The following is a 20,930-nucleotide window of genomic DNA, read 5'->3' as shown; positions in this document are numbered from 1 at the left end:
AATGGTATTTTGCCTTCTAGATTTTCTATTTTAGAAACACACTTTGCTTTCTAAACCATCTGAAAACCTTTTTGCTTTATGAAATCTCTATTCCGGAATCATAAAAAATTATCAAAGATAATTTTGATATTTCAAAGATAGGGGTGCGGAAAGAAAAATGTAGAATTGCAGGAAAAGTTACCCTGGCCTATGTTTGGCCCGAGTGAGTGTGAGCATAACCTAACCCAACCAAACCAACAAAAGTATCTAGATGAGGAGTTATGTTTGGAAAGAAGTCTTCCCGTGAGATACGGCAGAGTAGAGAGAAGCTATATATTATTAATTAATTTAATATCAGACGAAACCAAATCAAAGGCACTGTAGACAGGACAAGACTCCACTCCATCTTCGTGTCTTCATTGCGCTGCTATTGCTGCTGCTGCTACTGCCACTGCACTTCGCCAAAAGGTAAACCAAACTGCAACCTCTCTCCGCTACTCGCTTTTGCTTGGCGCTTAGCAAGTTAGTTAGTTAGTTATCTTTCAAGTGTTCGCATTGATGAATTGGTTGGCGGTGGTGATAGAGTAGATGGGGAAGGGAAAACCTAGGGCCGTGGAGAAAGGTGTGGTAGGACCTAGTTTCAGTGTTGCATCATCGAGTATTCCTGCAGGGCCTGTGTATTACCCTACTGAAGATGAATTCAAGGATCCTTTAGAGTATATATACAAGATTAGACCAGAAGCTGAGCCTTATGGAATTTGTAAGATTGTGCCTCCCAAGAGTTGGAAACCCCCTTTTGCTTTGGATCTGCACTCTTTCACTTTCCCTACCAAGACTCAGGCCATTCACAAGCTCCAGGCTCGCCCTGCTTCATGTGACTCCAAGACCTTTGACTTGGACTACTCTAGGTTTTTGAAGGATCACTCTAGCAAGAAGTCCAGGAAAAGGGTTGTGTTCGAGGGGGCGGAGCTCGACTTGTGTAAGCTGTTCAATGCCGTGAAGCGCTATGGTGGTTATGATAAGGTTGTTGATGGGAAGAAGTGGGGGGATGTTGCCCGGTTTGTGAGGTCCAGTGGGAAGATTACGGATTGCGCTAAGCATGTGCTTTGTCAGCTGTACCGAGAACATTTGTATGATTACGAGAATTTTTATAACCAGATGAATCAAGGGACAGAAAAGAGTTGTAAGAAAAGCTTGTATGAGGAACAGAAGAGTGATTGTGGGGCGAAACCTTTGGTGTCGAAGAGGGTTCACAAGAGTGTCGATTGTTCGAAACCGAAGGATGGTAAAGTGCAAGGAGAAGAGCATGATCAGATTTGTGAACAATGTAAAAGTGGTCTGCATGGGGAGCTCATGCTTTTGTGTGATAGGTGTGATAAGGGATGGCATACATATTGTCTTTCCCCGCCATTGAAGCAAATTCCTCTGGGAAATTGGTATTGTTTTAACTGCTTGAATTCTGATGGGGACAGCTTTGGTTTTGTGCCCGGGAAGCACTATTCGTTGGAAGCTTTTAGACGGAAAGCGGATATGTCAAGGAGGAGATGGTTTGGATCAGGGCCTGTTTCAAGAGTGCAAATTGAGAAAAAGTTTTGGGATATTGTGGAGGGATTGGTTGGTGAGGTTGATGTCATGTATGGGAATGACTTGGATACATCTGTTTATGGGAGTGGTTTTCCACGTGTAGCTGATCAGAAACCAGAATCAATTGATGACAAATTATGGGAAGAATACTCAGCTAACCCTTGGAATCTTAATAACCTGCCTAAGTTGAAAGGTTCAATGCTCCGAGCTGTTCATCACAATATCACCGGTGTCATGGTACCCTGGCTATATATTGGGATGCTATTCTCATCCTTTTGCTGGCATTTTGAGGATCACTGCTTTTACTCAATGAATTACCTGCACTGGTATGCCTTACTTTTATTCATTTGTGCTGCTCTTGTACACTTATCTTCTTTTCTGTAATATACATTATAACAGCGCCAAGCTACCAATTCTTGTTTGTTTCAATATAATAGAACCCTTTCTTTCAGGAGTTATGTTTTTTTTTATGTATGTTAGTAGGATAATTTATGGCCATGTAGAATGAACCTAACATGTTCAATGGATCATAACACGATCACAGGAACAAGATTTGGTCGTATTAGGGAAAATTTAACTGTAGCAAACTTGTTAGTAATGATGTGTGTGCACTTTGATGTTCCACATAAACTTGTTGGTTAAATCCAATATCAAGAATATTATGAAAGCGATCATGGAGGTTTGAACTTGTGAACTGAGTCAAATTATCCAAACCTCTATCCACTAGCTCAATCCTAGTGGCTTGATAATATTCTCAGTTTGAGAACACAAAAGCTTTCCTAGCAAAATATGGGATCAACATAACTACAGAAGTGCTCTGTGTATATTCTTATACCAACAGGTAGTTATATTCTTCCAAATTTTCTACCTGAGCATGTTCTCATTTGCTTGGTATTAGAGCAATTCCATAAAACACACTTTCTCTGAGCATGGCTTATTGCATACAGAAAATTCAATGTCAATCTGCCAAATTTTTTGTGTCAATAGGATTCTAAATTATCTCAATAGTATGTTTAGCTTGGTGGTGACTCAACAAAACTGCATATTTTTACTTGAAAAATTGGAAACAATTCAATTGCTGCTTCATAGGCTCCGTTGAAACCTAATCGTTTACAATTGACCCACCACCACTCCAAACACATTTAATCATCAACTACTACCTACATTCAATTAACATAGATGTTTAGTTCCAAAAAGGAAGAACGAATAAATGATTTTTCTATAATAGTCAAATGAGTCTGTTTCAAATTTTCTCCTCATGCAGAAACATCATTATTGTTTAAATTCGTGTGGCTTCTACATTCTAATGTGAAATTCTTATAATTTTGGACTATAACAATTTTTTTTTTCCTTTCAGAAAAGCTCAGAAATCTCTGCTACACTTAACCTGTAGCCTTGTATTTTGCTGAAAACTTAAATTTGGCTCACAATGTTTTTTGTAGTTCAAAAGAATTCATGAATTTTGCATTTCATTTAATCTGCTTTTCTTTTGTTTTTCTTTCTGCATTTGAGGTTTTTTTTTACCACTGCATTTCTGAAGTTTTGCTTATGCTTGGTGTCATGGAACCTCAACTGCCAGCATTTGCAATGTTTTTAGATCTTTAATTTTTTTTAAATATATATTTGGGTTCATGAGAGTTATGCGCCTCAGTTTATTCCCCCTCCCGCAATTCAGTTCTGATTTCTATTTTGTTCTAGGGGAGAAGCAAAGTGCTGGTACAGTGTGCCTGGTAGTCAAGTCAGTGCTTTTGAGAAGGTAGGTCGTGGGTACCTCTTATATCTATACATTACTTTTACTTTTTTATATTTTCTTTAAAAGAAGTGATTTAATTGACTCTCTTTTTTCCTGCTGCTTCTTCGAACCTTGCACTTGTGTAGGATTAAAAATTTGCCACAGAACCACCAAATTTATTGTCATACTTGACATCGCTGCCCATTTGTTTACCTGTGTTGATTTTCCAGTGTCTTAGCACACAAACACTTGCGTGCACACTGTAACTGTGGGTGCACAAGGTGTGTGTGCATGGCAAAGAAGTATCATTTTTTTATGAATAGAATTTATGAAGAGGGAATAGTTTCAAATGGATTTTTCTCATTCATTAAAATTGTGCTATTTTATACGGAATACAAAGATAACCATAAAACTTCTCTCCTTTTCCTAACATGTAAATAAAGTTGTCAATTGTATAAACAAACTATTAGTCATGAAATGATATTATTAATCTGGGCAGCTATATGGTCAAGATTTTATGTAGTGGTTCCATGTGATATAAAATATGGTCATGATAAGTGTAAACTGCTAAACATGTGTTAAATCTCCCACATTGAAATCCAAAATTTGAATTTTTTGATATTTATCTTCGGGAGTATATTTATAAAGTAGTTCAATTAAATTAGTGGTTCTCTAAAGGTATTTTTAGATGTAGTTATTTTTAGGAGGGGTTAATCTTTCAATAATTTGAATTAATATTTTATTTAAAATTGTGAACATTTTTCAAAATAAAATGTAATCATGTAATCTTCCAATCATCCATCATTATTTTTTAAGGACATTTTATCACTCCCAGTTGAAAATTTCCTCCCCTCCTTTCCCTACAAACCCAACATTATTATTTAATGATTATTTAAATAAAATGATGGATTCCAAACATTTCATAATTTGTTAATTTTAAGTAATTCATTGACAATGATAGTAAAATGATCCACTTCCTTGTAGGTGATGAGAAACAGTCTTCCCGATCTTTTTGATGCACAACCTGATCTGCTTTTTCAGCTTGTTACTATGCTAAACCCATCTGTATTGCAAGAAAATGGAGTTCCTGTCTACAGTACACTTCAGGTATCATTTAGGGGCTTATGATATGATATCCAAATAAATAAGTAATCCACAATAATACTTATAATTTAATTAGGTGGAATATTGTGGGTTGCAGTTGAGGTTCTCTTACACTTAAAGGTTCTAATACACTTATTGTCCTCCATGTATGTTTTCAGTAAATGAATACAGCTGTGTTCTTTTGCTTGTCATTTACTTCTCTTCTTTATATATATTTAATCTCTGACACGTTACTTTTCTTTTGATGTTTACCAGGAGCCTGGGAATTTTGTTATTACCTTCCCGAGGTCTTACCATGGAGGTTTCAATCTTGGTATGCAATTTTATTTTTGTCTTCATCCAAAATTGCTAGCTTAAATATAATCTGAAGTGTGTCATACTTTGTATTTGTTTGTGCTCTCAGGTTTAAATTGTGCAGAGGCAGTCAATTTTGCTCCTGCCGACTGGCTACCACATGGTGCTTTTGGAGCTGATCTCTATCAGCGGTATCACAAAACTGCTGTCTTATCTCATGAGGAGCTTCTTTGTGTAGTGGCCCAGGTTTGCACATTGTTATGACTTTGTTACATTCGTTAATGCAATAATTTGTTGATGAGATAAAAATCTAAGAGGGTGTTTGGTTTATTTTCTTGTTTACCTTTTCAGTTTATTTGTTTTCACTATGATTACCAAGAGGCATTTGGTTTGAGAAAAAATTATTGTTTTCGTTGAGTTTCCCATTTTCAAAAGTTTGAATTGTTTTCTATATCCTGTACAATCAATAAAAAGTTGTTTCATGAACAAACTTTTGAGAAACAGGAAACATAGAAAATAATGAATTTTTTTCATGATTTCCAATTCAAACTTTTAAAAAGGAAACTAAGAGAAAAACACAGTTTTTTTTGTAATTAAAAGTGAAAATAGAAAATGTTTTTCTCAAACCAAACAGCACCTAAAACGCAACCTTTTTTTCACCTTATTTATTTTTTCCAAAATTTTGTGGAAGAATTGTTAGTTTTCACCATTTGGTCTTCAAATTTTGAGATCAAGGAATAGAATGAAAACATGGTTGCAATTTTTACAATAAGGGAAAATATAAACTGAAAACAAGAAAACAAGCCAAACATGCCCTAATATTTGAGGTATCAATTTTTGATTCAAGTGTAGTAAACAAAGTACAATTTACATGTAAATTTTTGAATATATGTAAAAATTGTAAATTGTTATATAAAAGTAAATAATTTAAATATTCATAAATTTAAAAATTCTAATTAGAAAATCCTTTTGTATTAAATGTAAATAGTATTATTATATAGTTTGTTTATTATAAATAACTATATATTTTTGTATTAAAAAATTATTTTATTAATTATTATTATTTAATTTTATTAAAATATTTGTGTTAGTTAAATTTATTTTATAACTAATATTTGTAATGAAGTCTACTTTTTATTAATGAAAAATGTAATAAAACGTGAAACCCTAAAATAAAAAGGGCAAATTTTGAAAAAAATCCAATGCCGAGCTGGCTTTACCTTTGGTTCTCTTCATTTCAAGGAGAGAAGAAATTTACTGTTCACACTTATATCCTCTCCTCCTCTTCTCCACAAAACCCATAGAAACAAACAGACCTTAAAGGATATGTGTAAGCTCCAGTCTGGATATAGAGAATATTTGGTGACAAATTATTGCATTATGGGTTTGTACCAAAATCTTGAAAGATTTTGACCTATGGCATTTGGTTGGTGTGATTGGTGATCCTGGTTTGGTTTGAAGTGAAATTGGCTTTTACAGCAACACAGACACTCCCACTTTGTTGACCTACTGTCCCCATAAATGATTCCACTGACACGTCCAAGTTAAATACTACCTTGCTCTCTCAACTTTTGCTTTTCTCCCTTTAATTTCACCTTTTTTTACTGGCATTAATGAGTTACGTAAACTTTCTAAAATACCACTTTTTTTGGTTTAAGCTGGTTATTGGTTATGAAAAAAGTGTCCATGCCTCCATAAGAAGAAGATCCACACGTAAAGAATAGGGCAACCAAATTGACATTGTTTAATAAATAATGCTTTTGATGTTCCCATTACCACGTACTTGCCTTTAAAGATATAAGATATCAAAAAACCCTTGGCAGTTCATATTATAAGTATATATTTTTGTCTTGTCTTTAGCAATAACGAAATGAGGTGGCTGATTTAATTTGTTGTTTCTCGCGGGCAAAGAAGGAATGGTGGAAACAAGTGACCCAGTCGATTTAACTTTTGCAATCACGATGAAAAGTGGCAGCTTAAAGCCAAAAGTTTAAGTGAAGTGTGTGCAGAAAATATGAAATTAAGGATGTGAGAGATTCATCTAGTGTTGAATTACGAGTAGTGGAACCCAGTAGCAAATGAACCAAGTGTTGAATCTAGAAGCAGAAGAACCAAGGAGGGGGTTTGGGACTGTTGTTTGCAGAGGAGTAGAAAAAAAGATGGAGATGAATGGTGGAATGAATGAGGTCAGGGCCTTAATCCGATGGGTCAACTGAATGGGTTAGATTTCTTAGATTTAAAAAAAAAAGAGTTCTTGATCACATCAAACTATGTCGAGAGTGTGATCAAGAATGCCAAGGCTGGGGAAGGTCGTACAGTTATGCAATCTTGTGAGTAAAAGGTCACAATTTGCATTACTGTGCCAGCTAACTAAAGTAATCTTGACTTATGTTTTTATTATTATTTTTTATCATATAACAATAACAGCAAAAACTCAGCCTTACCTGCCATGTGGGGTTGGCTTTGTGAATCGATGATGCCATATTGTTCATTTGTTGTATTGTAACTGCAACTGATTACAGAAAAAAAGTATTGTGCACCCTTTTTGGGGGAAGAAGGGGGTAGGGCATTGTAAACTGTGATGGCTCCCAAGGTGGTCACCTACTTTGCTTGAGCCATAATGAAACATAAATTTGTCTGAACTGGTATCTGATGTAAAGTCTTCTAAGATTGTTTTGACTTGTTTATGTTGTTTCTAGATTTCCTTGTTTATGAAGATTTATTATTATTCTTTTTTAAATCTGAAAGTGCTCTAATGTTTTTCAGATAAAAAATGTTTATTTGTTGATTAATCTTGTTTACTCTCTTACATGTTCATTTTCATCATTTTCAGTATGGTGAAGTTGATGGCAGGGTGTCGTCTTATTTGAAGAACGAATTGTTGAGAATATCAGTTAAAGAAAAATCTCGTAGAGAGAAACTTTGGAAACATGGTATTATTAAGTCTTCTCGCATGGCTCCTCGAAAATGTCCCCAATTTGTGGGAACTGAAGAAGTATGATTTTTTTTTTACCAATGGTAATATAAAATGATTAACTCATGGCTTTGATATTTCTGATTGTGTTTACTGGTGCGTTTTGTAGGATCCAGCATGCATCATATGCCAACAATATCTCTATCTCTCTGCTGTTGTATGTGGTTGCAGGCCATCAGCTTTTGTCTGTCTAGAGGTAAATGCATTAGATTGAGATATTGAGGTATTGATGATCAAATAATGTAAATATGTAATTGCCATCATCAATTCATCTTCCAGCAATGCATCAATGTCACCAAGAATGTATGTAATATCCATTTTCATAGCTGAATAGTACTTCTTATTAGTTTCAGCCTAAGATTGGATGTACCCAATGGAATTTTAAGTTCTTAAGATAGCCACTCAAGTTAAGTGGGTTCTCTTCAACATTCTGCCCTATGAGAAGTGTGAATGTATCAGAAAACCAGCCTTTCCCTGGAAAAGAGCTTATGGGTTGTCTGTTTTTTTCTTATGTAAGTGAAAATAAGTAAACTGGACTATGCACTTCTGTTTCTGCTGTTAAGGAATGAAGGGAAAGGAATTGTATTGTTACGTGACAGATATAAGTTGGTTAGTTGAGTACCATTTATGGTATTAAGTGTCTGGCATCTACCTCATGGTGTTTATCTCTCCCCATCTTTTCCTCTCTCTCTCTCTCTCTCTCTCTCTCTCTCTCTCTTTGTTTCTAACAGAAGTTAGCACTGTGTTTGTACCTGGTTATTTTTTGTTCTTCTAAAGATGCACACAGACATGCTAGAAATTCCCAATCCATGTGTCAAGTAGGATTAGGCATTATAGGTGATAGAAAATATTTGTATTATTGATATTATTGTGATTGGGAGTCACTTGACAGATTCAGATTTCTTCAGTTTGTTCCCTTAGGGTGGTGTTTTATTATTGACTGAATTTAGTTTTCTCTCTTGCAGCACTGGGAACACCTTTGTGAGTGCAAAACTGTTAAACTGCGTCTTCTCTATCGTCATTCACTTGCAGAATTGTATGACTTTGCCTATTCTATGGACAAATATACTTCTGAGGACAAAGCTGAGTGTAGAAGTATGAAAAAGCAGCCTTCATGTCTCAGTGCTTTGACCAAAAAGGTAATATATACAATGCATATTTTTTTAACCCTCTAAAATTTCCAAATTCTAGTATTGTTTCCTATAGTTGGATTTACTTATCTCTCTGCAATCAAAATATATGATGTCCCCTTTCTATATCTTTGACTGTGCTGCTCTCTTGTAAGTGATAATGTTTTATTTTTCCATTAAATTATTTAACATAATACTTGAATTCTGATGTATACATTTGTGATTTTAGAAAAACTACCATTTCCTTCTGAAACTCCCTGTATGTGTGTAGGTGAAAGGTAGCTCCATTACTTTTGCTCAACTTGCTACAGAGTGGCTTCTGCAGTCTAGTACTATTCTGCAGAATGTTTTTTTGCAAGATGCATTTGTTACTGCACTAAGGAAAGCTGAACAATTTCTTTGGGCTGGTTCTGAGATGGATTCTGTGAGTTCTATCTGTTTATTACTTTTTAAATACTCTTGTATATACACACCGTCATATACTTGACTTAGTTAGTTCTGCTTCTTTTTAAAATGTAGGTACGAGACATGGTAAGGAATTTGCTTCAAGCTCAGGAATGGGCAGAAGGGATAAGAGACTGTGTAACAAAAATTGAGTTATGGCTGTGTCATCGTGACTCCAGTGTAAAGAAGGTTCATTTAGAATTCGTTGATGAGTTGCTGAAATTTAGTCCTGTGCCTTGCAATGAGCCTTGTTATCATAAACTGAAGGTGCTTTTCTTAACAAACTGTTAATGCCTTTGGTAGTTGCCTTTTTCTGCCTTTTTTTGGTTAATTTATATTGATGCAGGAGTATGCAGAGGAAACAAGGTTGTTCGTTCAGGAGTTTGATACTGCTTTGTCGATGTGTTTAAATGTACTTTCTCCTGGACTCATCACACGTCTTTAATGCATAACTTTATATTGATAGCACTTATATCTGGTAACAATTTATGGTCTTGCTAATTATAATTTGACTAAAATTATTTTTTGCAGATGTCTGAGTTGGAACTTTTATACTCCAAAGCTTGTGGCTTACCCCTCTACGTGAAAGGAAATAAGAAATTGGAAGGGAAAATTTCTTCAACGAAGGTAGATGTTTCCTTACATGATAGTTTGTCACATTATTTTACTTTGCTGGTTCTACGCGTTATCTTTCATTTATATTGTTTATATTTTGAAACTCTTTTCTCTCCAAAATGTAATTTTCTTATATACTAAGTTACGGGATATATATTTTTTTTATCAAAATGTGTTTTGTCACAACTTAAATAAGAGTCCATCTTTCCCTCCCAGAATTGAATCTGATCTGGAAAGTTATCACTGCTGGTCCAGTTTTTGCTCATGATGAAAATAATCTGGAAGTTCCATAGCCCTTTACTGGTAATGTGAGACTACCAAGACTGTTATCCCTTGTTCATCCTGATGGTATGAAAATGACAGTGATTGAGTCTCTGTCAGATAATTCATAGTTAGTGACTCTTAGAATTTTGAATTAGAGCCTAACTCAGGCCCACCAAACTGACTTGGGATTTCAACAAAATCCCTCTTGTGCATAAGAGGTGGCAATTATGTGTAGGAGGACAATAAGTCACCTCCACAAACAATATAACTTGCAAAATGTAAAAACAAAGGGACAAAAGTGATCAACATCACCTTCTAATCTTTAAATGTGAGTAAACCCTAAAAAATACCGTGTACTAAAACACAAATTTAAAATAATTTTATCTTCAAAATATAGAGAGCTAATAGTTGTTGTGGAAAGAGTTCACCTGATTTTTATTCATCTTGTTTTATTTGTGAGTCCATCTCTATCCTAGGTACAAAGATTGGCTCATGTTTTTAACTGCCCCAATTTTTGTGCTTGAGCTACTGTTCAATTTTGATGTACTGCTGGCTCTTGTTGATTTATGCAGTGTTTTATTTTTCATGTTGCTAACATTATTTCTGTGAGACTCGTCAGGCATGGCTGGATAGTGTCAGAAAGTGCCTCTCAGCAAGACAGCCTGCTACACTACATGTTGATGTTCTTTATAAACTAAAAGCGGAGGTAATGAGAACCCTGGAAACTACACAGGCTTTGTTAATTTCTCAAGCCTTGCTCCTGCAAACATAAAGTTCATGTGTGGCAGTTATCAATAACAGAGGAAAATAATTTAACCAGCCACTTTGACTTGTTTTGGTTGAAGTGGTTTTTAAATTTAATTATCTGGATAAGTCATTCATTTTTAAATTAGGTGTTTCACATTTATGTGAGTAATATGTCATACACAGACACAACATGCATGTGCATTACTCAAGTTACTTACAGAATATAATATGAAATTCATGCTTTCAATAGTTTTTGGATCTTCAAGTTCAACTCCCGGAGATAAATTTGCTTCAGAATCTACTAAATCAAGCTGAATCTTGTAGTGCTCAATGTCATGATATGTTAGAAGGACCTATGAATCTCAAGGTTTGCTTTGAGTTTTTTTCATCTCTTTTTGTTTTTGTATGATGGTTAAAAGACATAGCTTAATTAACTAAGGAACCTTGCAGAATGTTGGTTTGCTGCTTAAGGAATGGGAAAATTTTGCAGTTGATGTACCAGAGCTCAAGCTTCTAAGGCAATACCATTTGGATACCGTTTCATGGGTTTCCCACTTTAATGATGTTTTAGGGAGAGTTCACATGCAGGAAGATCAGCATAATGCAGTTGATGAATTGAATAGTATTTTTGAAGCTGGTTTATCTTTGAAAATTCAAGGTATTCGGGAATGTTGCAGCGTTATATTGGTTAAGATTTTCATTTTCAAGACCCATGGATTTATTTATTTTCTTGTTAGTTTACTCTGCCTCAAGGTTTGATTTATATTTCTCAGTTGATGAGTTGCCATTGGTTGAGATTGAGCTGAAGAAAGCTAACTGCCGGGAAAAGGCTGTGAAGGTAAGCTTTTATATTTAATCATTCTAATACTGTTTTTTCATGCCTCTCCCTGTCTTTTTTTAATATGAAAAAATAAAAGGTTTCTTAGTAAGCAGGGGCTAATAAATTGCCATGTTAAAGGCCCAGGCAGTTCTTTTATCTATGAAATCTGATTGAAATTATGTGAAATTGGTACAGGCACATGATTTTAAGATGCCTTTGGAATTCATCCAGCAACTGTTGAAGGAGGCCACCATGTAATTTTAAACTCCCTTTCCTAATCTGAACTGGCACATTAGGTTTTTATTTATTTCTAGTTTCAACCATTTGGTTTTGTTATTGATTTTCAGGCTTCAAATTGAGGGAGAGAAACAATTTGTCAATTTATCTTGCATGCTTACTGTTGCCATTCCTTGGGAGGAAAGGGCTAAAGAGATGCTTTCACATGAGGCTTCTATTTCGGACTTTGAGGGCATGATCAGGTTCAACAATGCTGGAGTTGTTTTATGTTTATAGTTTCAATAAGATTATACTTGAAGAGAACTTGAAAAAAAAAGGAATTGAATATATTCAGTGTGTATGTAATGCAAGTTTTATAGGCTAAGTGACTAAACATATTCAAAGAAATAGGGAAAGTAATATAAAGAGGGGAGTACGGAAATTAGGAAAGAGAACAAATGGACCCTACTAATAACAAGATTTTATCCAATTTACAATTATTTTGGCTAATGGTAAGTTTGCTTTCGATCTTTCTTTTACAGAGCTTCAGAGAACATATTTGTTATTCTTCCTTCACTTAATGATGTCAAGGATGCATTATCAGGAGCTAATTCCTGGTTAAAGAATTCTAAACCGTATTTCGTCTCTTCTATGCGGGCTTCAGATTCTTCACAGAATGTTGAGGACTTACAGGTTCTTATTTTGTTCTGTTTGTTATGTTGATTTAAGTTTACTGAAAACATAATCATTATGAATATGACAATTTGATTGTCTACTTCTAGATGTTGGTTTCTCAATCGAAGCATCTTAAAGTATCATTTAAAGAAAGAGGGATGCTTGAATTGGTTTTGAAGAACTGCAGAACATGGGAGCATGAAGCATGTTCTGTACTAAATGATGCCCAGTGCTTATTTGAACTGGAAAACTCTCTGCATGAAATAGACAGCGGTTTAATGTGTAAAGTGGAAGATTTGATTGTAAGAATCCAATCCACCACAGAATCCGGTATATCGCTTGGTTTTGACTTCAATGAGATTTCAAAACTTCAAGCATCTAGTTCTACGCTGCAATGGTGCAAAAGGGCCTTGTCTTTCTCCAATTGCTCTCCTTCTTTAGAGGTTACTATTTCTCTCTAGTGACAGTTTCTGTTATAGTCATGCATTTTCACAAATGTATAATCATATGGTTTCTTACTCCACCCTTTTAGTGCTTGACTGCTGCCTTCAACATGTACATGCTTCTGCTAATTATTTTCTTATTGCTATTCAACTACACATGAAATTTTTACTGTGTTAATAATTTTTTTTCACCAATATTTTTCTTTGTCAATTCTTATTTTCCCTTTTCTTTACATGGGCATAAATAAAACTTGATTTGGGATAAAAGATCAGGTGTTTGACAACTGTTTGGGAGTAAAGAACATGGCCTTTTTAATGGAGCTTGCTAAGGATTAATCTTGTTTAATTTCCTTTGTTGTTGATTAGAGATGCTTGCTGATCATGTAGGACGTTTTGGAGGTTGCAGAAGGTCTTTCTCATTCATCTGTTTCTGGGGCTCTGTTGAAACTATTGATAGGTGGGCTTGAATGGCTTAGGAAGGCATTAGAGGCGATTTCTCGTCCTTGTAATTCTAGAAGACGCAAGTTGACTGACGTACAAGCTATTCTTACTGATTATAAGGTACTAGGTTATGTAATTTTCTGCTTAGTGTATTTGTTATTTTAATAAGTGATTACTTGTTTTGTTTGATTTATTAAATAAAGTGGCCATATTCTTGTTTGTGTAGAAATTTATATATAATTTGTAAAGGTAAACTTGAGTGAAATGAATAGAGTATCGTTTTTTAGGTATTTAAAACCCTTATTTTAGAAGAAAAAGGAAATAGTACAGAGGTTGTGAAATAATGTCAAAAGAGAAAATTGGTTTTTAGTTTTTAGGTTGGTTTTTGAATCATGCTTACAAATCAGACCCCCTGTGCCGGGGCTTGGTAGATTTTTGCTTTAGGACATACCTATGTATATGGTATCTTCCTCATGATTGGTTCGGGGGAATTTCCATTTCTTATAGACAGAGACTTGTCAGCCTTTGGTGTACTCTTGAAGCTTTCTTTTCCTCGTTTTTCATCTCCTGTTCTGGGAATATCCTATCCTCTTTCTAGTTTTACTTTTCCCTAATATTTTTAATAAAAAGGCTAAATTTTATGTTCTGTTCGGTTTAGGTTATTTTGTGTATTTGGTTGGAGTAGAATGTTCTCGTAGTCACATCTTCAAAACTAAAATGTTTGCTCTTAAATGCCTTTGAATTGGATTGAGTGCTGTTATGTGCATTACTGTTTCAAAGGGGTTCCTTCCTATTACTGATACACGGAGACTGAATAACACAACTGAACAACTGTGTTGTATTCTCAATATTTTTTACTTCCTTTTGATTTCGTTGTCTTTTGTTTTATCCTTCCCCAAGCTGTAGTCTTGTCATGTTATATAGTGTCTTTTCCCATAGAAAATAAAGTGGTTGTTATCTGATCTAATTTCATTTTAGTGTATGATTCCTTTACTTACACAGACTGAACAACTTTCTGTTGTTTTCTCAATATTTTATTTTTCACTTCCTTCTGGTTTCAAGTCTTTTTTTTCTCTCCTTTTCCCCAGCTATATTCTTATCTTGTCATAAAATGTCTTTTTCCATAGAACATAGAGTGGTTGTTATCTCTCTCAACTAATTTTATGTTAGTGTATGGTTTTAATTATTTAATTAAATTTACGACCTCATCTTTTTTCAAATCATTAACAAAATTTCTGATTGATAAAAGACATTGATTTATGGAACTTTGAAGAGAGAGAAAAGTTGGGGTGAAAACGTTCAAGCTTTTTCTCACAGTGGTTGGAAAAAATTGTTTTGGCACATACAGCTTACATCTACAAATTTTTTTTCTGCAGACTATTAATATGACCTTTACAGCAGTAAATATTCAACTTGAAGAGGCCATTGGAAAACATAAGTAAGTCTAATTTGTTTGTTGTAAAATCAAGAGTATCATTTATGTTAGTTTGATTTGTTTCTAGTCTTCTAAATGACAATTTACCTTTATGTGGTTTTTATGTTGATCTGTTCTATTCTTGTAATTTTTATTGTCTTCCCTCTTCATTAATGTTTCAATTAAATATTCAGATATTACTTTTGCACTTCTGAATGCTTTTATAACCTTGTATTGTAGTTATTGCCATTTCCAATTTGAGTCTATACCTTTCAATATTACTTTTTGAACTATGTCTGTCTCTCTGTATGCATAATCTCGGTAAAGAATATATTGCTTAATCACGTAGAACACTGGGACGGAGTGGATGAAGACTGTTGCTTTTCCAAATTTTTTTCGTTTAAATATTTGATATGCTTAACTGTATTTTATTTCTGTTTAGGTTGTGGCAAGAGCAAGTGTGCCAATTTTTTGGTCTAAGTCTTAGAGAACGATCTTGGTCTTCAATATTGCAGCTCAAGGTATATTTTCTGGGTGTGTTGTGGGTGGCCTTTATGTGTGATTATTGATCAATTGATTGACTTAGGTGCCACTACAAAACTATGATTCTCTTTTTGTACGTCTAAGCTTCTGTATCGTTTGTAAAAAAAGTACTGATCACTGTGGTCGGGATATTCCTTATATTTTAGACGAATTGTATGTGCGGTGGTTTACTTTCTTCATTTTTCTAATTGTAGATTTACTTTTAGCCTTAAGGTTTGTTTTTATTTCCTTTGTAGCTTGTACATTATATTTTGCAGCACCATTTTTTTTAAGTATTTTCTTTCAATTTATTTTAATTATGTGCATATTCTTAGTTTGCATGTAGTATCAAGTTTATTTGTTCATTAGTTATGAATATTATTATTGAAAAAGCTTAAAGCTTTCACGCTAGTTGTGGAGTCTTTACCAGTTTGTTTTATTTTACGACTTGACATATCAGTGTTCACTTGCACAGCTCTGACGTTATTTGCTTACTTCCAGGAATATGGAGATACCATTGCCTTTAGTTGCTCTGAACTGGATTTGGTTTTATCTGAAGTTAAGAAGGTGGAAAATTGGAAGAGCACATGCATGGATAAACTAGGAACTTTATTCCAAGATGAAAATTTGCTACTTCATGCACTGGAGAAGGTTTTGATTTAGCCATTTTTTTTTTTGCATGATCCATTCACGTATCACATACTCAGGACATTGGTTTATATTTTCAGATGAAACAGACCCTAGATAGATCGATCTTTATGTATGACAAATTGCAAAATCTGAAGGAACCAAACCTATGTATCTGCTGCTTTGATGATTCTGAAGATCAGGAATTTCTTACTTGTTCCACTTGTATGGACTGGTAAAGTACATCTTTTCTTGTTTCTAAAAATAGGAGTTCCATAGCTCTGAATAATATATCAGGCAATAGCTTATGAGACTTGATATACATACAATACAACAATTTCGTTCAATAAATTGTACAATGTCAAATTTTGTGTCTATTACTCTCCATATCATTAATAATGTTTCAAATTTCTCTTTCTTCATTTTACAAATTGTTTTATTGTTTGTTATACAAGTAACATTTTTCATAGCTTATAATCTTCATGTAAGTGGAACAGTGTTGATAAGGAAATATCTCATCATGTCTTAGATTATCCTCTAGGATTTGTTTCCCTAACTATCTACTATTAGGATTAGTATAATACGAGAATACGAGTTCATGCTCTTGGTTTTATGTACATATCAACACATTGTAATACTTTTTAGTTAATATCAGTTAGTGTTTCATTTTCATTCATTTGCCTTCCTTCCTCTTTACCCAAAACCACTGATTTTGAACATGGTATCAGAATGTTACCTTACCATCACCTGTGACCTATGGACTACAATTCCACTGCCATGTTCCAAAAAGTATGAAACTGTTTTGTGTCCAATAACTTTGTTCTTTAATTCCAAGTAGTCACTTAACCTGCCCTATTGTCATTCTGACAAGATCTTCCTCTCTTTTCATCACTGGTTCTGTCAAAAACTCAAGATATACTCTCTACAATGTTGCTTTTTTTATTAAGGAAATAATTGTCATTCAAACGTTGCTTTTCTGATTAAGGAAATAATTGTCATTCAGTCTGAAAAATTTGTTGTTTCCATACTTATGTTAATTTGTTTCATTGTTAAGAAAACACTGATTAATTTGTTTGGTGCATCAATATCTTTCATATGGACAGCTATCATCTGCAATGTGTTGGACTAACAGAAAAAGACGTGGCCGTTGAAAACTACCAGTGCCCATATTGTGAAATTCTAAGGGGTGAATTTTGTTATCATAATGGAGGTGCTCTCCTGGTAGGATATCGTGTCATCTTAGCAGTAGTCAGCTTGTGTCTCATTCTTTCAGAAACTTATTTGTACATCTATTCTTTTGCTTTATGCAGAGGTTTGAGAAGAAGCGTGTTGAATTGAAAGTTCTTACTGAACTCATGTCTGATGCGGAAAATTTCTGTTTATGGTAATGTGGTTCACATTAAATGATTATGTACAGCATGTATAATGACATTATTTTTTCTTGGATTTTCAAATGCTGATATTTTGTATAGATACAAAATAGACATTATGACTTTTGTATATTTATAGTACGTTTTTTATGAAACGACATATATTTCTGCAGTTTCTTTCTTTGTTCTCTCTTATTTTCTATATTGTTTAGGAGGTGGTATTCTATAGGAGTCTTGGACCTTCTTCATATATGTTGGAAAATTTGTAAATAGATTCTAGGTTCGTTGTATAGACCAACAAAATCATGCAATTAAAGTGATTAGGATAAGTGTATTTCTTTGGTCTAGATAATTCAGGTGTGTTGTGCAGTTTCGGCACATGGATTCCATCATGTACCTCATGTTTCCTCTACCTTTAACTATCCTCACTGTAGATTTTTTATTATCTTGTAATTTGTCTATCTTGTGTATGTTGTATGTACAGGATTGATGAAAGAGATGTTTTGAGTGAACTTGTTGAGAAAGCCCTTTCATGCAAATCTTTCTTGAAAGAAATTGTAATCCTTGCATCTGCTAATGTTGGTCAAGATATTTGCGTCATCTCTGAAAAATTGGCCACTGCTGTAAAGGCATGTATTTATTTATTTATTTTTATCTGTCTATTTCCTGTATTATTTCACTTAACTGGAGCATGATTGTTATAATTGAGTTAATTTGCTTATTACATACAGGCTTGCAATGTGGCTGTTGTCTATGATCAGAACGATATTTGTGACCTTGAGCTGACTTTAGCAAAAAACTCGTGGAAAGTTCAAGTCAATAGATTATTAAATGGTGTACCAAAGCCCACTATCCAGCATATTCAGAAGCATCTGAAGGAGGTATGTGCTATTATTGCCTAGGTTTATATTTTTTTTGGCGTGCACTGAAAAACCAAGATATGCCTGCCCCCTGTTTTATTTTAGAACTTATTCACTTTTCTGCTTTTATAAAATTTATTGCCAATATAAACAACTTTGAACGTACTGAAATGTCCAAGTGCTTGACAGGGACTTGCTATGGGCATATCACCTGAAGATCACTATATGTTGAAAATTACACAAGTGAATACCTTAGGTTTGCAGTGGGCAGAACTAGCCAAAAAGGTTTTTTTTTTTTTCCTTTGGTGATTCTTATCTGTCCTTTATTACACTGGCTGACTTTTAATTTTAAATATGAACAGGTGGCATCGGATTCTGGGGCACTCAGCCTGGATAAAGTTCTTGAACTTGTAGTGGAAGGTGAAAAGTTGCCTGTTGATGCGAATGAGGAACTAAGGGTAAGAGATTGGTCACTTCTTTATTTGTTAAAATTGAGACATTTTTATTTACATCATGATTTTGTTAAGATTATAATCAAGTATTGATTTTTGTTCACAATAGATGTTAAGGGCACGATGCATGCTTTACTGCATTTGTCGAAAGCCCTTCGATCCAGAAAGGATGATTGCATGTTGCCATTGTAATGAGTGGTATCACTTTGATTGCATGAAACTGCCATGCACAAGAGAGGTCTACATTTGTCCCGCGTGTACCCCATGTACAGAAGGATTACTTCCAAACCATGACAGGTCTGTTTATTGTATTCGTCTCCAAATTAGTTTGAGAGCAGTTTTTATATTCACTTTGGGATTGCTTGAAAATTTTAAAATATTATCTTCTAGCCAGCATTTTAAAAAGATTATTAGTTGTCAACTCCATTTTATCAGCAGAAAAATACATTGTGTTGCATCACCATAGAATGTCTGAAAGAATGGTTCTATCATGTATTTCTGCCAGGGGCTATCATTTTGCAATTATTTTTTGGTATTTTTTTATTGATTATCTTCTATGCTTTGCAGATTAACTAGTGGTAAATTTGAGGAGCCTAAAACCCCGTCTCCCAGGCATTCAAACCCTAGAAAGAAACAGAAGAGAGATGTGCCCAATCTCACATGTGATCAAGATAGTGAGTGTAGGTATCCGAGTGGGATAGAATGTCTAAGGTGGCAAAATCGAAAGCCTTTCAGAAGAGCAGCTAAGAAACGTATTGAACTTCGAAGTCTTTCTCCATTTCTTTGCATTCAACGATAGCTAAACATAGTAGACAATCATTGGTCATTAAATTGATTCAATTGATTTTTATTGTGTCATCTAGGTCATTTTTAATCCATCTAAATGTGAAAATCTCATTTTTAGTTTCTTGTTGCCTGCATTTGATTTGAGGACTGGACTTAATAGGTTAAAGATGGCGTGAATTAACGTAGGAACCATTAGTTTTTATACAGCTGACAAAATTAGGAAAGATTTTGATAGAGTTCAATTAGTTTTTATGGTGTAAATTAGATAAAACACTGGTGAGAATCATTATTTATCCACATCAGTTATAAAGCATGCATAACTAATGGGTCCATGTACTGTATATAAGGTTTTTACATTAATATTTAATCATAAATTGTCATGATGACTTTTAAAATAATGGTGTAATTTTCTGTGTATAGTAATTAAATTCTTTTGCCGAAAGACCTAATCTGAAGTTTCATTTGTAATGTATATATTGGGATTTTGTAAAATTGGTTTCTAAGACTATGCCTTTATATATTGTCTACAATATAAGGAGAAATAAGGTTGCATTGGTGGTAAAAGGGGTAAAAAATCACACATTCCAAAAATTTAATCTGACTTGTTAAATTAATTATTTATAGGAGACAAAAATATGGGTGTCGGATCGTTGTATTCCCTAAAATTGACTCCACTGTTATGAGTGAAGTATAATATTTGAATTAATGTTTCTCATTGGCCTTTGGTAGTTTTCTTTTATCAAATATGATTTCAATTAAATAATGCAAAAAATAAACAACAAATGAAACTTAAAACCCTTTCCAAATCCGAATCTTTAAACTCTTCCAAATAACGTAAAATTATTTAATATTTTTTACTATTTTTAAAATTGACAAAAAAAATATCAATGCTTTTATCTTACTTCTTATTGTATTATTTCCTTTTTTTTACCTGCCCCGTGATAGGGGAGTTAGTTTTTATATAAAACACTCTTGTGAAAAAAAAAATCGTAATGAGAAGAAGTAAAAGAGTGGTGGAAATAGTAAACCCAAAATGGAATAATGTGACTTTCAAATTAAATTTGAAAAATATTTTATGGGTAAGAAAATAACTTTTAAACTTATACAAAATATAAATTTGTATTTTGAAATGTAAATTTTGTATTTCAAATTATAAAATTTAGTATAAAAAATTTAATTTAAAATTGTAAAATTCAGATATTTTTTACAAAATATGGAGCTGCCATAAGAAATTATAAAAGTGCAGTAAGAGCTCATGGACAATAATGGAGGGGTAACTGTTAGTTTATAATTCAGTTAGTTATTAATTGTAATTAGCCAGTTAATTGTGTTGGTATGTTTTTTTTATTAGAAACTCAACTCAACTGCGTTGAGAATGATTGCTCCCTCATTATTCAGTCTTTTTATAGATAAATTTGAAATAAGTAAACTTTAAAG

General features: G+C 33.7%; 1 protein-coding gene across 1 annotated transcript; it reads left to right on the top strand.

Moving 5' to 3' along the window:
- Positions 1 to 244: 244 nt before the first annotated feature.
- LOC137811420 (lysine-specific demethylase JMJ17) lies at positions 245 to 19,613 on the top strand. The gene is made up of 33 exons (XM_068613165.1): positions 245 to 1,889; positions 3,262 to 3,319; positions 4,280 to 4,402; positions 4,655 to 4,712; positions 4,803 to 4,939; positions 7,527 to 7,688; positions 7,777 to 7,863; positions 8,633 to 8,806; positions 9,069 to 9,221; positions 9,317 to 9,508; positions 9,588 to 9,653; positions 9,773 to 9,868; positions 10,740 to 10,826; positions 11,118 to 11,234; positions 11,318 to 11,525; positions 11,641 to 11,705; positions 11,883 to 11,941; positions 12,035 to 12,166; positions 12,446 to 12,596; positions 12,686 to 13,021; positions 13,409 to 13,582; positions 14,839 to 14,900; positions 15,319 to 15,397; positions 15,900 to 16,049; positions 16,127 to 16,260; positions 17,129 to 17,246; positions 17,336 to 17,409; positions 17,880 to 18,024; positions 18,127 to 18,276; positions 18,445 to 18,540; positions 18,618 to 18,713; positions 18,817 to 19,004; positions 19,275 to 19,613. The coding sequence occupies exons 1-33, from the start codon at positions 568 to 570 to the stop codon at positions 19,504 to 19,506; spliced, it is 5,481 nt and encodes a 1,826-aa protein (XP_068469266.1). The 5' UTR covers positions 245 to 567; the 3' UTR covers positions 19,507 to 19,613.
- Positions 19,614 to 20,930: the final 1,317 nt, after the last annotated feature.

The sequence above is a fragment of the Phaseolus vulgaris genome, chromosome 2 (assembly GCF_000499845.2).
Source record: "Phaseolus vulgaris cultivar G19833 chromosome 2, P. vulgaris v2.0, whole genome shotgun sequence".
NCBI lineage: Eukaryota > Viridiplantae > Streptophyta > Magnoliopsida > Fabales > Fabaceae > Phaseolus > Phaseolus vulgaris.
Note: the sequence above shows the minus strand (reverse complement) of the source record. Positions and strands in the feature narration are given on the sequence as shown.

Coding starts and splice junctions, on each gene's coding strand:
- LOC137811420 (XM_068613165.1), top strand. CDS start 568: ATGGGGAAGGGAAAACCTAGGGCCGTGGAGAAAGGTGTGGTAGGACCT. Junction 12,167..12,445: donor GACTTTGAGGGCATGATCAG/GTTCAACAATGC, acceptor TTTCTTTTACAG/AGCTTCAGAGAACATATTTG. Junction 17,410..17,879: donor GCGGAAAATTTCTGTTTATG/GTAATGTGGTTC, acceptor TTGTATGTACAG/GATTGATGAAAGAGATGTTT.